This window comes from Prinia subflava, chromosome 1 (genome assembly GCF_021018805.1).
Source record: "Prinia subflava isolate CZ2003 ecotype Zambia chromosome 1, Cam_Psub_1.2, whole genome shotgun sequence".
Classification (NCBI taxonomy): Eukaryota; Metazoa; Chordata; class Aves; order Passeriformes; family Cisticolidae; genus Prinia; species Prinia subflava.
Window position 1 is genome coordinate 1,510,386 of NC_086247.1, and position 16,038 is coordinate 1,526,423.

At 50.1% G+C, this 16,038-nt stretch overlaps 1 protein-coding gene across 1 annotated transcript; it reads left to right on the forward strand.

Moving 5' to 3' along the window:
* Positions 1 to 9,573: 9,573 nt before the first annotated feature.
* Positions 9,574 to 13,881, forward strand: LOC134554031 (lymphocyte antigen 6E-like). The gene is made up of 3 exons (XM_063404342.1): positions 9,574 to 9,730; positions 12,209 to 12,328; positions 13,431 to 13,881. Exons 1-3 carry the CDS (start codon positions 9,679 to 9,681, stop codon positions 13,637 to 13,639), a joined length of 381 nt encoding a protein of 126 aa, XP_063260412.1. The 5' UTR covers positions 9,574 to 9,678; the 3' UTR covers positions 13,640 to 13,881.
* The last annotated feature ends 2,157 nt before the right edge of the window (positions 13,882 to 16,038 follow it).

The window sequence follows — 16,038 nt, forward strand, 5'->3', positions numbered from 1 at the left end:
GGGACTAAAGAGGGGATCAGATCGGATGGGGCTGTGCCCTTTTGGCCCATTCTGGGTGACTTTTCCTGATTTTCCTATGCATTCCCTCTTTCCAGTGACTCCTTGTGCAGCTTTCTGCCCCTCTAAATTCCACTGGCTCCATCTAGAAATGGTCACAGCCAAAACACGGGGCCGGTTCTTGGCCTAATAATGGAAATTCCACTTTTATCCTCCTCTTCTCTGATTCTGCCTTCAACCTGATTCCCTCAGCAATTCCAGGGAAGAAGTTCTCCAAGTTTTTTGGGGAGAGGGTGGTCCAGGTTTGACTTCAACCCAAGCTTTTCCACCACTTCCCTGTGTCTGACCTGGGGAGAGTCACTCGGTGTCTGATTCACGCGATAAAAATGGAGATAACAACTCCAGGTGACGTTAGGGCTGTTTGGATCTCGGTCCCTTGGGAATGTTTCATCCAGGGATGACCTTAGAGCAGGATCAGGAGGATTGGGTGCCCACCCACAGTGTCTGGGCCTCTCCCAGGCCCCTGCAGCTCCAACTGCTGGGAACACTCCTCCTTCCCACAACCTGCCGTGGCAACGCTCCCACGTCGCTCCCTCCTCCAGAAATGCTGTTCCTTGACTCACTGGAAGGCTTTTGTTGGGAGTTCTCTTAGGAACCAGGCCTGCAAGCACTGCAGAAAGAGATCCCAGCCCTCCTCTGTCACAAAGGAGCTCCATGGAGACACAGAGGTGAGGGTGAGGGTGTGGCCGCTGCTCAGAGCCTCGGTCACTTGGCCACTGCCTGATTTGGTGTCACCAGGGTGGCAGGTCTCACATGGGCTGGGGTTGCCCAGCAGGTCTGGTGGGATCAAGGACCCCTCGTTCAACTGGGAGGGTCCTGGTGGTGTGAACAGAGCAGGTCTGAGAGCAGGATTTGGTCCCTGGAGTGAGGTGGGTTCCACAGGGATGCAGAGCCCTGTGCCCTCAGAGAGCTTTGGAAAAGCTCAATTGATCTGCTTCCCCTTCCAGCAGCTGCCAAGTCCCCAGCACTGTCACAGGTCTGCCACAGCACACAGGACAGCAGGGAGGAGCTCGGGGATCAGCTCCACCCTGGAAAATTGGGAAACCTGGCTTGTCTGCTCATCGGCCAGCTCCCAGCTGGATGTCAGCAGGGAATGAGGGAGGTGGTGCTTTACCCCCTCCCCACAGCAGAAAAACCCCAGAGAATCCCAGAATGGTTTGGATTGGAAGGGACCTTAAAACTCCTCCCGTTCCACTCCCTGCCATGGGCAGGGACACTTCCCACTACCCCAGGCTGCTCCAGACCCCATCCAACCTGGCCTGGAACACTTCAAGGGATAGGGAAGACACAGCTTCTCTGGGAATTCCATTCCACCCTCATACGGAAGAATTTTTTCGCAATATCTGATCCAAATCTGTACTTTTTTTAGTTAAAAAAAGTGTTTCTCTTTTCCCTGTGCTTATAATTCAAAGCTTTTCCTGGACATGTGGTCCTTGCTGCAGGGCTGGATTATCCACAGACAGAAGCTCCTCCCAAGGTTTGCTACCTGCTCTGGGGCTGACAGGTTCAGAGGAAGCAGAGCCTGGTGATTTTCTACATTTAACCACATTTCATTCCCCAAAATACCCCCAGTCCCCGAGATTTAGTGGCAGAAACACAGAGCTTGCCCTGGATGCAGTCCTGCTTCCAAGGAAACCGGCAGGAGTGGTGTTCCACATCTCCCAGGCATTCCTGAAATGATCCTTCCTCCTCTCTGCAGCAAGAGGGAGCTGGGTTGGAGACTGTCCCATCAGTGTCCCCACAGATTGTGTCACCTCCCACCCCAAATCCTCCGCCCTAAATCTGGCACCTCAGGAATGGGAAGAAGCGAACATGTGAAAGATCCCGAGGTTAAATCCTACAGGGAGAGGCTCCATCCAGGCAGATAAACAGCACAGGGCAGGGGATGTCCCCCAGCTGTGAGGACACGTGGCACGGCGTGCTTTTGGCATCCTTCCCATCCCCAAAATATCCAAATCCTTCTCCTGGGCATGGGCTGGGAGGAGTTTCTTGGCATGGGAGTGTTGATAGTGGGAAAATGCCAAGATTTTGACTGATTTACTGGTGCAGAAGTTGTTGATTCACAGCTCTACTTTGTTATCAGAGTACTTTGGGAACCTGCTCAGGATCCCCAAAGTGGCTGAGAAACCCAAAGGAAGCAATTCCTGGGGATTCCTGGGGATTGCTTGGATGGTGTGGTGCATCCTCCTCTTCTCTGGCCACCCTTCCCCTTGGGAGTGAGATGGATCAGACAGGGTGGGCAGGAGCCATCCCACCATCAGGTGGCAGAGAGGACAGAGGGGGTGTCCTGGATGGATTTTGGCTCTGGAAGTGCCACCAGAGGCTCTGCTTGGTGCTGTGGAGGAGAGGAGATTCCCAGGATGTCGCTGTGAAAGCCATTCCCATGGAACAAGGGCAGAGCTTTTGGCCTCCAGGCGCTCAGGCAATCCCAAAGTTGTTTCTGTTGGCACTTTCTTCATCCCACCTCCCTTTTATCCTCAAGGAAAGTGCTTCCATTCTCCCACGTGGGGAGGCAGGGAGCAAAACCAGGGCCTGATGCCAAAAAATGGCATTCCAGAAATGAAAGGGTAAGTTTCTGGGAATTTTCATGGACCTCTCTTTCCACTGGAGACCCTCTTTCCTTCCTCCTTGAGCAGTAATTGGGCTGCAAAGCAACGCTGGAGGGAGGCTGAGGAACCAAACCCACCACTCTCCCATGCCTGTGACTTTGGGAATGCCTCTCCCAGCTCAAACTCGACTTTAAGGCCCTGGAATTCTTTGCTGAAACATTTTAAAGTCCCCTCAAGACCCTGTTGTCCTTTTCCTGACAGTTTAATAATTCGGGAATGAGTCAAAGCCTGGGACAAAATCAACACCAGGCAAGTTGTTCCTACTGTGCCCTCTCCTTGGCAAGCAGGTGATGCCCACAAAGCCAGGGTGCATTTTCAACCCTTCTGTTGCTCCCTGGATCATGTGGGATAATTCCCAAGCCTCTCCCAGGCTGCCATCCATGAGGTTTCCAAGCCCTTGCTTGTCAGCTGGGCTTGGAAGAGATGTTCTGCCAGTGGATGGATTTGATTTTGGCACTTGAGCTGCCTTCACCAAACCCCAGGGGTGGTGGGAAGAAGACAAACCCAGCTGAAATGTGCAGGGATGCACCTGAGCTGGACTAATTCCTTTCCCTCCTTCTGTCCCACCCTGAAAAAAACCATTCTCTGCCTTCCCAAAATAATAATAATAATTTAAAAAAACCCAAACCCAAACAACAACGCAGCCTTGAATTTTTGGCCAGCCCTCTTGGGAAAATGCCCATCAGCTCTTGAAGCGAAGGACACGATGGAGTTCTCAGATAGGATTGTTTGTTTCTGTGCCCTGGCGGCCACACCCGTGGGGTTGGGATGGTTTCAGCCGCGATTTTTCCTGGCTCCGGAGCTCCTCCGCCAGCGTGGGCTCTCCCTGAAGACAACCTTGCTGTCCCTGGCCGTGGAGGTTTCAGCAGGGTCATTACACGAGGTGTGACAAGTTTCTGGACGTAACAAGGACCAGCCCAAGCTCTTGTTCTCACCACCCAAGCGGGGTTTTGATGCCGTGCCCGGCTGTGGCAGCGGGAGTGGGGCAGGAGCGAAACCGGAGCATCCGGATCTTCCCACACGTGGGCTGAGCCTTTCCACTCCCGTTGAGTTTTTCTGCTCTCAGATGGGCTCTTCTTGTGAAAAAAACACGACTTGGAGAAGTTAAAATAAATCAAGAGGAGTGGTAGCGTGAGGGGGAATGGATTAAAACTGGAAAAGGGTGGATTTAGATGGGACTTTGGGAAGGAATTCTTCCCTGGGAGGGTGGTGATGCCCTGGCACAGGTTTCCCAGAGAAGCTGTGGCTGCCTCATCACTGGAAGTGTCCAAGGCCACATTGGATGGACTTGGAGCAACCTGGGATAGTGAAGGTGTCCCTGCCCATGGCGAGGAGCTGGAATTCAATGATCTTTAAGTTCCCTTCCAATCCAAACAATTCTGAGATCCCATAAAGAGCAGACAGATTTTCTACGGAGCTCATCCCACATTTTCCATTGCTAAAAATAAAATTGTTTATCTCGTTTGATTCCCAGCTTTCACCCAGCCTTGGAAATTCCATCTCTTGGCTCCAGTGCAGAGGATCACTTCCATGCCTGGAACACCCATCATGTGGAGAAGAAGAGATGAGTCAAGGAAACCCAAAGCACATTAAAATGGAACGTGGAAAATGTTGGTTCTTGTGGAAGATGACCCAAAATGCATGAGACTGAAGCTGCCTTGGAGGCCCTGCAGACACCTGGGGATGCCCTCAAAATGCCACCACAGCCGTGTCACACTGGCCTGGCAGGTTCCAGTGACAGGTCCCTACACCACCCTGGATTTTAAAGTACAACTGAATTAATCCACAAAATAAACACAGAACCCCCACAGTGCTCACAGAGGTGCTGTGAAGACAAACACCACAGGTGCCACCTCCTTGTCTGCCTCAAACCCTGGCCAAAATATTCTGTGGTAAAGATTTTGGTTGTCTTTTCATAAATATTTGTCCTGGCATGGTTGAGATTCCTTTCACAGGCCAAGATTTACAAAGAGGGCTCAGAGCTTGTCAGGGCCTGTGGGATCATGTGGTGCAGGGGACGATCCCATTTTAGCTCCTGCATGTTGACTCCTCGTGTTACAAAACAGGATCAGGAGGGTTGGACTCGGACAAGGGGAAATTCCCACTTTCAGTGAACAAACAATGGCAGGTGTGGGATTTGTCAGGGAGAGGGGTTACTTCTCCCAAAATACGGTTGCACCCAGTGGTCCCCTCCTTGTGGGGAACTGGAATTAATTATTTCTGGAAAATTCCAAGAGGATGAATTTATTTTTATCTCTTTTCTCCTTCTCTTCCAACTCCCAACCACCCTCTTCACTGCCCTTTTCCCCTCAGACCCCGCAGGCCTCCAACCATCCAATTCCTGGCTGTGGAGACGCCACCACCGAACAACAAACCTCGGCCCTGGCTCCAAGGAGGGTGATTCACACCCGTAACTCCCTTTCCTCCACAAACAGGGTGGTTACATCCAAGTGGCTTCCAAAGAGCAGCCCCGTGCCAGGGCTTGGTGTGCCCAAGCCGTGCTGGTGGCCCGATGGCGTTGGGGCTGGGCTGGTGCCTTGTTTGATGACAGAATCTGGATCTGGCTTTGCCATCAGGCTTCTGCTCTGGGCTGGTGCCCTGTTTGATGACGGAATCTGGATCTGGCCTTGCCATCAGAGTTTTGCTGGGGGTGTGAACCATGGAGGTTGACTCCAAGCACGATGGTGGCTGTTTGATGTCGCTCCAAGCTGATGGGGCTAAAATATCCCTTAGGATCTGAGAGGCTGAGGGAATGTGATGAAATGGCTTCAGTTCCCTGTTGGCTGCAGACCCAACTCGAGTTCCTCAGGGATCAGCAGGAAGGCTCCTGGTGAATGTCACAGCTGCTGAGTTGGGCATCACAGAATCATGGAATGGTTTGGTTTGGAAGGGATCCTAAAGAATCATGGAATGGTTTGGTTTGGAAGGGATCCCAAAGATCATCTCGTTCCAACCCCAGCCATAGGCAGGGATGTCTCCCACTACCTCAGGGTGCTCCAAGCTCCCTCCAACCTGGCCTTGAAGCCAACCTTGGTCACTGTGAGAGCGGCATGCAAAACGACAACACGGATGCAAGAGGTCTGCAGTGAAAAGCTGCTCCCCAAAAAGAGGCCGACGCTGTTTATTTCTTCCATTTTTATACATTTGTGGGTCCGGTTCTGGATTGGCTTCTGGGGTTATTGTCCCTTCACCCCACTGGCCAGACCAGCTGTCAACCAACATTATTTTCAGGCTAGAAATATGTAAACAAAGGACAGTGAACAGAAACAAGAAAGGTTGTTTATGTTCCAAAGTGCGAGAAAGTGAAAAACTGACCCTTAATATTGTACAGAAACTGAAGAACTGGCTCCATCTTATGAATAAATAGAAGGCTTTAAAAAAATCAGAAAAAGCAGGGCAACAGCTCACCTGGTATTTCAGCCACACATGGTGGGTTTGGGCTACTCCTGTCCTTCCCGGCTGTAAGTTTGGTGGCCTCCGTCATCTGCCATGGGAATGGCCTGAGGAGCTGTGTCCTGTGGTTTGGAGCCTGCCAGAACAGCTGTGCCAGATGTGCTTTGGGCCAGAACAGCTGTGCCAGATGTGCTTTGGGAAAGGCAGGGATAGAGCAGGCTGCCTGCAACAGGCCTAAGTGGAAAAGGCAAAATGTCACACTCAGCTTTTCCTTTTTTCCACTTGTTTCCGAATCCCACAATCTCCCACTTCTTCTGTTGCCATTGCAGGCCCAGATGAAGCAACCCAGCCCTCCCTGACCCTCCAAGGAAGGAGGAGAGGACACAGCCAGATCAGCCTGGTGCTGTGTGGAGTCAGGCTGGACCTCTTGCACCATCTGTGTGACTCAGGGGCACGAGGAGCACCGTCCATTCCCTCCACCCTTACCCACGGCCTCTCCTTTCCCTCTTGAGGCTGCACTTCACAGGCCTGAGCTTAAAACAGAAATTCCTCCCTGCACCACTGAGGGGAGCTGAGACTGGAGCCACCCTCCAGAGAGACAAAAAGGGGAGAAAGTGGGAAGCGCTGACATTTAAACATCCCTGGATCTGGCTCCATCCCACCCCTCCATCCCGGGCTGAAACCACGCTTTGTCTGACTCCAGTTACAAAAAAAAAGGCCTGGCCTTGCACAAGGCATTCCCAAAGTCTGGCACAAACACCCTCAGTGGCTGCCAAGCCCCAAGTGGGTGAAGGTTTCTTTTCCCCTAAAACTTCCAGGCCCTGTTAACTGTTTAATTCCCTTTGTGACACCCTCTGGGTGACACCCAGCAGGTGACACCCACCTGGCCCAGTTTCTGCTGCCGGGCTCACCCTGCTGCCCTCCCCTCACCCCGCTTTTTTCGTGTCCCTGGGAAATGGTTTCAACACCTCCCCGCTGTGTTCTCCTGCCGCCATCTGCACTCCCACTCCCTCCGTCGTCTTTGCCCTGGATTTTCTTCCAGCTCTCTTCACCCCTTGCTTGGAAAAGCTGGATTCAGCTTCCAAAGGCACAGCTCCCTCCGTGCTGCTTGGAGCCCAGAGCCCTTGCAGCGGCCCTGGGCGTGACTGCAATGCCAACAGGGCCCGGGAACAGCAGGGATTTGGGACCTGGCCAGAGCCTGGGATGCCTCCCAAAGCCTTGGCAGCCTCCTCCAGGGACACGGGGATAGGGGTCAGGTGATGCCCTGGATGATTTCCCCATCCAGGTGGCACAGAAGCCTCCACTGGCTGGTTAAACTGGGATTTGGGGAATCCTGCAGCTTCCCAGACCCTTGAAGAGATGGTTTTAGCACCTGAGCAGGGTCTGCACATAAGAAAATGTGTATTTTCCACACAGGAGGGACCTCCCTCCCATCCCATCTTATTCCTTTCCCTCACTCTGCCTGTCCTTAATTATTTCCCCCCAAGCTTTGTGTGTTTGTCTTGAATTATTTTGCTTTGCACCAATATTTCTCCGCTCCCTCCTCCTCTCTTTCCACTTCTGTCTGAAATATTAATCTTGTTTATTATTATTATTATTATTAACCACCCCTCTCTCTAATCTATTTAAAAGCTTTCTCACATTCCCACTTCCCACAGCCCATTTCTCACTTGACATTTTTTTCTATTCAGCTGCACTTTGCTTTAACAGCCTCATTTATTTACTGCTCATTTATTTGTTTTAATTCCAAAGCTTTTCTTCTCCCTTGTTGTGGGCTGTGTTCAAGCCTTGTTCCCTCTTCCCGCTGAGGAGCTGCATTTTTCTGCTCGATTGACTCCGAGATGAGCTGGATTTGGGGTGATAATTCATTTTCATTTTGGGATTTTTCGATGGGATGGAAGGGGAGGAAGTCTCATTTTCCATTTTTCCAGATGTCTGAGACAACCCTGGTGTTATACATTAAACAAATGTGGATTAATACCTGTTTTTTTTCCCTCCCTGCTCCAGCAGATCCTGTTTCCTGCCTGATGTTTTTCATGCCTGTATTTATAAGGAATCTTGCTCAGAGAGAATGTTTTTATCCCCAGATTATTTCTGAAATATTGTTGCTGCATTATCTGTCACGTGGGCCTTTCACATCCTCCCTAAAGGATGAAATAGTTCAAGATTCTTGCTCAAGGTCAGACCAGAGAACAGAATGGAAAACTTGGAAAACTGGGGGCTCATCCCCTCCACCCTCTGGGCACCGAGACAGAATCACTGAGGGTTGAAGCTGCTGCAAAAAATGAGGAATTGCACAAAGGAAAAATGGTTGGAAGCAAATAACTCATAACAGGGGTTGGGAATGGGTCCAGCTTCCCAGAATTTTGCAGGCAGGTGGGCAGAGGAAGAGACTATGAAGAGACTTTCCAGGTTCCCCAGGGAAGTAATCACAGTCACAAGACTGCCAGAGATCCCTAAGAGCTTGGGAAAAGCCCTCAGTGGGATTTTTTGGGTGGTCTTGAGCAGGAGTTTGCCTCGCTGGTCCTTTTAGGTTCCTCCCAACTCAAGGTATCCCACGATCCTGTGATTAATTTGGGGAAAGCAAAGAGCACCTGGATGTTCTTTCTTCTGTTTCCACAACATTTGTGACCTTACAAACCTTGACCCGGAGCTCCCCTTGGTAATTTCTCTCTCCAAAGGGTCCTGCCAAGACTTTCTGACCAGGATTTCTTTTATTTCTCAGTCATTTTCACTCCCATTTGTAGATTTTTAAGTCTTGCAGGTGTCTCTGTGCACTTTGTGCCTCTCCTGCACCCTGAGTCATTTGGCTCTTCTGCATCCTGAGTCAAGAGGTGTTGTGGGAGCAGAAGGAGGGAGCCCAGAAAGATTGGAAAGGTCATGAAGGACCGGAAAAACCTGACAGAGCCCGGAGTTGGTCTCCAGGGAGCAACAAACATTGTCACCTGGAAACCCTGGATGGTTCTGGAGGGCAGAAGAACAAAACAAAACCATCAGGCCCCATCCCTGCCTGGACTATTGGAGCCTCTGAGTGACATCTCCAGGCAGAAACAGTGGGATCACGGGTGGAACAAGAGGATCTTTAAGGTCCCTTGCAGCCCAAACCTTTCCACGATTCCATGACTGAAGGAATGATGCTGCTTCCTGCTTAAAGCATTTTGCACAAGTGAGATAGCCCTGGACAATCCAAAAAAATCTTTCCTTGCCTCCTCTCCCACTTCCCAGAGATACTGAGCTCCCATTCCACGGCAAAGAGGAAGGATGGAGGGTGCCAGCAAGCAAAGAGTCACCCCAAGCCAAGCCCAGCTTGGCCCAGAAGGGACTCCCGTGTTTGGATCAGCTAAATTACTGCCCAAATTAGCAATGCAGACAGGAGCAGGCCTCGGAAAAAAAGATTGGATGAGAAAGACAGAGAAAAAAAAACATCGCTATCTGCAGCCTCATAATAGGTTCCTACGCACAAACACACCCAGCACTGATCACATCTCGGGTGCTGGCACTGCCCAAACCTCAAATTATTGCAATCAAAGGAAATCAGAGATGAGGCAGGGCCGGTATAAAACCTTCCTGGGGTGCATCTTCCCACACTGCTCCAGCTCTGAGGGCACGAGGACCAACCATGAAGGCTTTTCTGGTGGCCCTGCTGGCTGCAGTCCTGTGTGCCCAGCAAGGTAAGGAGCTCGGGAGGCTGGGAGAGCCAGGGGAGGGGATGGAGAGGAGAAAGGAGGAGATAAAGGAGGGACAAGAGGGTTTGGCAGCTTTTGTTGCAGCTGCTGAGGTCTTGGTGGGGCATTTTTGGCGTCTGCAGTGAGAAATTATTTCGTGTGGTTGGGTCCTCACTCCTGGATGGGTTCTCTGCAACCCAGAGGAGATGAATTCTGGTTTCTCACACCCTCAAATATCCAGCTCCAACCACTCCCAGCTGAAGACACAACCTGAAAAATGCTGACAGGAATCAAGGAGGGCTCAGAGCTTTTGCCCTTGGTTTGATTTTTGTTCCCGAATGAAACTCAAGGAGCTGTTGTGGCTGGTCTTGGCACCGATATCTCCTGCCAGCATTTCACTTCATTCCCCACAATTCCAATTAAGTAACGAGGCTGCTGGCAGATATTTGAAAGCCTCAGAGCTCTTTGCTCCTGAATTGGAAGAGCTGCTGAGTGCCTGGGAGTGTGTTTGGAATGGGATGCACAACTCTCTGCTCTTGTCCCCTTTAAAAGGAGGTGCAGCCATACCTGGATAATTGTGGGGGAATATCCCGTTGGGATATCTTGGCTCTGGGCATGGATTTGCCAGCCCCAGGAGCACAATTTGCATAGTTAAAGGTTGTTTCTGGCTGCATTTTGCAAAACTCCAGCTAATGGAGGGTGGAGGGCAGATGCAGGAAAGGTTTTATAGCAGCTCTAATGGCTCGAGCTGTTATTGTTTCCTGTCTGGAGGGGATTTTCCTTGGATCATTTAGGGAACATCAGCACTTTCAGTTGCTCTCAGGCACGTGCTGAGGACTTGGCTCCACCTGCAGCAGGAAGTGGTTTGGGAAATTTGGCAGAAAAGCGGATCAGGGAGAGCTCCGGGGTCTGTGAAATGCAATAATCCTCACCAGGTCTGGGTTTTGCTTTGCCTGCAAAGGGACAGGAGCCCCCAGCTCAGGCTGGGGAACCTCCAGAGGAGAGGTGGGAGGCTGAAAATTCCCAAGTGACGGAGAAATAGTGAGAGACGAAAAGGAGAACTCAAATCCAGTGTGCAGCAAGGCTGATTTTACCTCCTGCTACAGAGAACACCTGAGCTTGCAACACCTGACACTGGAAAAAGGGCAGAAAATCAGCAAATGATAAAATGGTTTGGACTGGAAAGGACCTTAAAGATCATCCTGTTCCACCCCCTGCCATGGGCAGGGGCACCTTCCACTGTCCCAGGTTGTTCCAAACCCTGTCCAACTTTCCTTGAAGCATCTGGGAAGGTTTCAGAGCAGGCCAGTCCTGTGCTGAGACACACAGAGCTCCCCAAAGCACAGAGGGAAGGCCTTTTTTCCTCTTCCTTGGGGTAGTTAGAGCCAAAAAGGGCTTTCACTTCTCTTAAAACTGCTTCTGGAATTGCTTAACCAAGTGTCATGGGCAGACTCATGCTCAGATGAGAGCCTGAATCAAGAACAAACTTTGAAAGGTCACTGGGAGGGGTTTGCTTGCTAAAAACAAGTCCAAGTTTGATTGGAAGGGGTGTTCTGTGAAAAAAAAGAGCCTTCTTGGGCTGAGAAAGGAAAAACAGAACCAGGGAAATCTCAGCCTCATGGGTCCCATTGCTGGTTTATAATTTTTGTTCACCTTCAACCAAGAGCTCTTTGCTGCTGACAATGGAGCAGGATTTCCTCAGAGCAGCCCAGCTGCCTCTGTCACCCCTGCCCCAAAATGAGGAGCATTTGTTGGAATTTTGGACAGCAGGGAAACAATTTCCACCAATTGTGAATCCACCTGCAGGGAACAAAAAGACACATCTGTGTTCTAATGGCCAGCCTGGAGGTTTGACTCAATTTATTTCAGTTGTGCCCAATAATATCCCACTTTTTTTTTTTTTTTTTTTTTCTGGTTCAGGGATAGACTTGGGTCAGCACTGAGGAAAAAAATATCACAGGGAACACCTTGTTCCAGGTGCTGATAGGAATAATCCATGCATTGTCCAGGGCAGCCTCTCCCAGGGAACTCCCTTCACTGTGGTGCCTCGGTAATTCGGCTCCCAGGGGCATCATTAGGCATTAACTAATTCATGTCTGGGCAGGGTTTTGCAAATGTAGGGTGAAAATATTAAAAGTTGACATCTAGAATGGGGCCGGTTCCTCCTCTCCTTGCAGGACTTTGCTTTTGGTGGTTGGTTTTTTAACAAAGCCAGCGTTGGGGATACTGGGGAGAAGAAATTTCACCTGAAAATGCTGCTCAGGCTGAAAAATGTAAATTTAACCCCGTAAAAATCTGCAGAAAGAAATCTTGGTTTGCTCTCTACATTTATTTTCTCAGCTTTCTTAAGCTTATTTCACTTGCTGGGAAAAGTTGTTCGCACCAGCCTTTCCCCCTTGTATTTTCCAAGGCTTTTGGCGCATTTTTTCCCCAGGAGGGAACGGTTGGGAATCACTAATCTGTGTCGTGGGTGTTTTTTTCCAGCTTCCTCCCTGTTTTGCTACATCTGTGACAACGAACATTCCAACTGGAACTGCATGAAAACCTACAAGTGTGACGACCATGAGAAATACTGCACGACCACGTACAGCACCGTCGGACTCGGTGAGACCCAGAAAATGGGATTTGTTTTCTTCTAGAGATGTTGGCAGGCAACTTATTTTTTTAGGGAATTGATGGAAATCGATGGTTTTGTTGGAAAGGAGTGATGGTTTTGAGGTTTAAGTGTGTCAATGTGGTGGGTGTGAGCCATTCAGTGGTGCTTTGAGTTAGAAGGGACCTTTGGGATCATCTCATTCCAGGGACACCTCCCACTAGACCAGGTTGCTCCAACCTGGCTTTTAACACTTCCAGGGATGGGGAAGCCACAGTTGCTCTGGAAAATCTGTGCCAGGGCCTCACGACCTCGTAGAAGGGCTGGCTGGAACACCCAAATTTCAGGAGCAGCCTCTGTTGTTCGATCTGAGATGTTTTGGGATGGTGAATGGAAAACAGTCGGGTGCCAGTAACACGGTTTTAAAAGCTGGGAATGCACTGAATTTTTGGAATGCACAGAATCATTTAGGCTGGGAGAGACCTCCAAGATCTCGAGGCCAACCTTTGGGTGCCCATCACGTGGGCAACCAGATCAGAGATTTAGGCAGGTGTGGGGTTCAATCGAGGACTTTCCAGTCTCCCACATTTGATCCAGGACTTGTGGATTCACACCCAGCCCTGTCAAACACTCACGAGAGCTTTCATTGCTGTGTGGTGTTGTATTTCTCTGGGGAATGGTTTGTCCCTCCCCAGAGACCCCTGGAGGCTGTAACCATGTAGTTTAACCCTTCCTCCCCTTTCTGACCCTATTGGCTGAGTTCCAACTCTCTCTCCTTAGCAGGAGACTGGATAAGGCCCTGTTTTTCCTCATTCTTTCTCTTTCCCCCCTGGAAACGGGGATAAACAGGGATAAACCCCCTGGTTTATCTGGAACCAACACCTTGGACTACATCTGGGGGTTAGAGCCTCTTTTGGAATATTTTGTCCCGTCCCTGAAATATTCCTCCAAAGCCCTCTAGGATCTGAGCCAGCCTAGAAACTCTGGGGGTTGCAGGGGGATGTTTCAGTGCGGGGAAAATCAAGGATATTGCAAATCCTCCTCCTCTGCTCGGCTCTTCCGACGGAACCCTAAACCCCGGCTCTCCTTTCCTCCCCTTTCTCCTCCACCCAGGCAAGGACACGGGGCACCGCATCACCAAGAAATGCTCGGCGGACTGCCCCGAGACCAACGTGAACTTCGGGGTGGCCGCCTACTCCACCAAGTGCTGCAGCACCTCCCTGTGCAACTTCAGCGGCGCCAACAGCGTCCGGACCAGCTACGCCGTGATGCTGCTGGGCATGGCGGGCAGCCTGATCTGCATGCTCAGGCTGGGACTGTGACCCCGGGCGGTGGCAGGAGGTGTGACCAGCCCGGGAGAGCCACAAGGTGTTCCCCGAGTGAGAAACCTCAGCGTTTTTGGTGGTGACGCTGTTTTATTCCGAGACACCGCTTCAGATCCCAACGTGATGCGGCTCCCATTCCTCCCCCCTGTTGTTTTATACTGAATTTTTCCCCTGGGAAAGCCCTTTTGATAGCACGTGTGTGGTAACTGTCAGGCCAAATAAAGATTTGTGTTATTCTAGAGTGTGTTTGTTGTATCCGCACCAGGACCAGCCTGAGAAATCGGCTTTTCTTCACGTTGAACTCATCTTTTTAGCACTCGGGAGTCTCCTCCAGGCTGCCTTTCCTAACTTTCTTCCCATCCAGCAGCTCCAGACGCTCCACAGAGCCAGATGGTCTCCCAGATCCCTCTGAGATGAGGAATGGTGTCAGTCTGGAAAGGTCAGAGATGCTTGTGTTGCTCCCATTGCAAAAAACAGTGGGAATTGTTTTGTAGATGCTGAGACAGGACCAGGAATTTGGCCCTGCAGGAATTTGCACTGGGAAGTTCTCCTGGGATCTCTGCAAGGTGGGTTGCTCCAGCTTTTAAAACAGGTAAAAGTCCCGCCCTGAGATGATGGAGATGCCCAGGGTAAGGAAAACACTGCTGGAATCTTTCCTCATGGGAAGGAGACTGCTTGGAGATGCTGCTGAGTGATTGCTCCTGGTTTTCCTGTGGGAAACACGCAGGAAGAGCCTGGGAGAGGTGATGGTGTCTGAGCTGACTGGGGAGGTCTCTGCTCCGTCCCTTTCCAGGGTTTCTGCTCCATTTCCAGGCTTGGGGATGGTGGGGATGGGATAAAAATCCCCTTGGGGATCAGCTCTTGGGATGGAGATCCCCTTCACCTCTTGGGAGGAGCAGAGCTATGGCTAAAACAGGCAAATAAAGTAATCTTGGAGCTGGAGAGTGTGGAAAGGTGCAGCACTGAATTTTGGGGGTGTCTTTATAGCGGCACCTGGCAAAAAGGCCTCCAGCCCTGTTTAATTTGAGGGGAATCTGTGCTGGCTTTAAGGGGAATCTTGCTCCAGATTTGAGAGGAATCCTCTGCTGGATTTGAGGGGAATCCTTCACTGATTTGAGGGGAATCCTTCACTGGATTTGAGGAGAATCTTGTGCTGGATTTGAGGGCAATCCTGCTCCAGATTTGAGCAGAATCCTGCCCTGGATTTGAGGGGAATCTTGTGCTGGATTTGAGGGAATCCTGTGCTGGATTTGAGAGGAATCCTCTGCTGGATTTCAGGGAATCCTGTGATGGATTTGAGGGAATCCTGTGATGGATTTGAGGGGAATCCTGTGCTGGATTGGAGGGCAATCCTGTGATGGATTTGAGGGAAATCCTACTCCACCAGCACTGCAAATTCCATGAGTTTCCGTGCAACGGGGAGAAACCGCAGTGCCGGGTGAAGGTTGCAAAGATGGGATTAGGTTTAGTCATCTTATAAAGATTTAATTTCTGGTCAGGAAGGGTGTTCTGGAATTCATTTCAATGGGATAACTGAAGTGGAAGTGTTGTAGAATTTCTGAGGGGAATATTTCCCCAGAAACTTGGGGCTTTGCAATTTTTAAAATCACTTTTCCCATTACTTTGTGTTATTCACATTCGTTTCTGAGATGCTTCTCAATGCTTTTGGCCAACTTGAATTTCCACATTTAGTAACAACATCTGAATTTCACAGCTACTTTTGCATTTCAGCACTTGTTTGATGAAAATTGTGTTTTCCTCCCGAAATAAACAATTGTTTGCTCTTCTCATGTGATGATTTCAACCAGGTTTAGAACAAGATAAGCAAAACATTCTCCTCCTTTCCTTCTCCACTCCACTGTGCCAAGGGAAATAAATCTTTCCACCTCACCTTCCACTTTCACCTCCAGTCAAATCCCCTCTTACTCTTTACAAAATCTTCCTGAATTTCATGAATTCCAAATTCCTGTAAACTGGGATTTTACCTTCTCCTTTGCCTTGATTCTTCTCGTATTCTCTGTGTCCTTCCTGCCCTCATGGGCTCCTCTCATTCTGTCACCTGGCCCTGGTAGGGACAAAATATCAGAGGGCCATATGGACCAGCTGGAAGATTTCAAGAGCATCTCATGGAAAATCTGTCAGCAATCCTGCAATAAAGCCTTCAAGAAATCCACTCTGTTCCTCTAAAAATCTCAGCAGCTTGCAGGAGACGGGAGATATTTTAGGGTTTGGCACGGATGAGATTTTGAGGGAAGGGGAAAAAAAAAAAACCCCGATGCCTGAGCTGCTATTTCTGAACCTGTCAGGGGATGCTGTTGGAGATAAATCCCAGTGTGGGTTTGCTCTGGAATGGAACAGCACCTCCCTGGAATTGGAGCCCTCCGGATAGGCCCCAA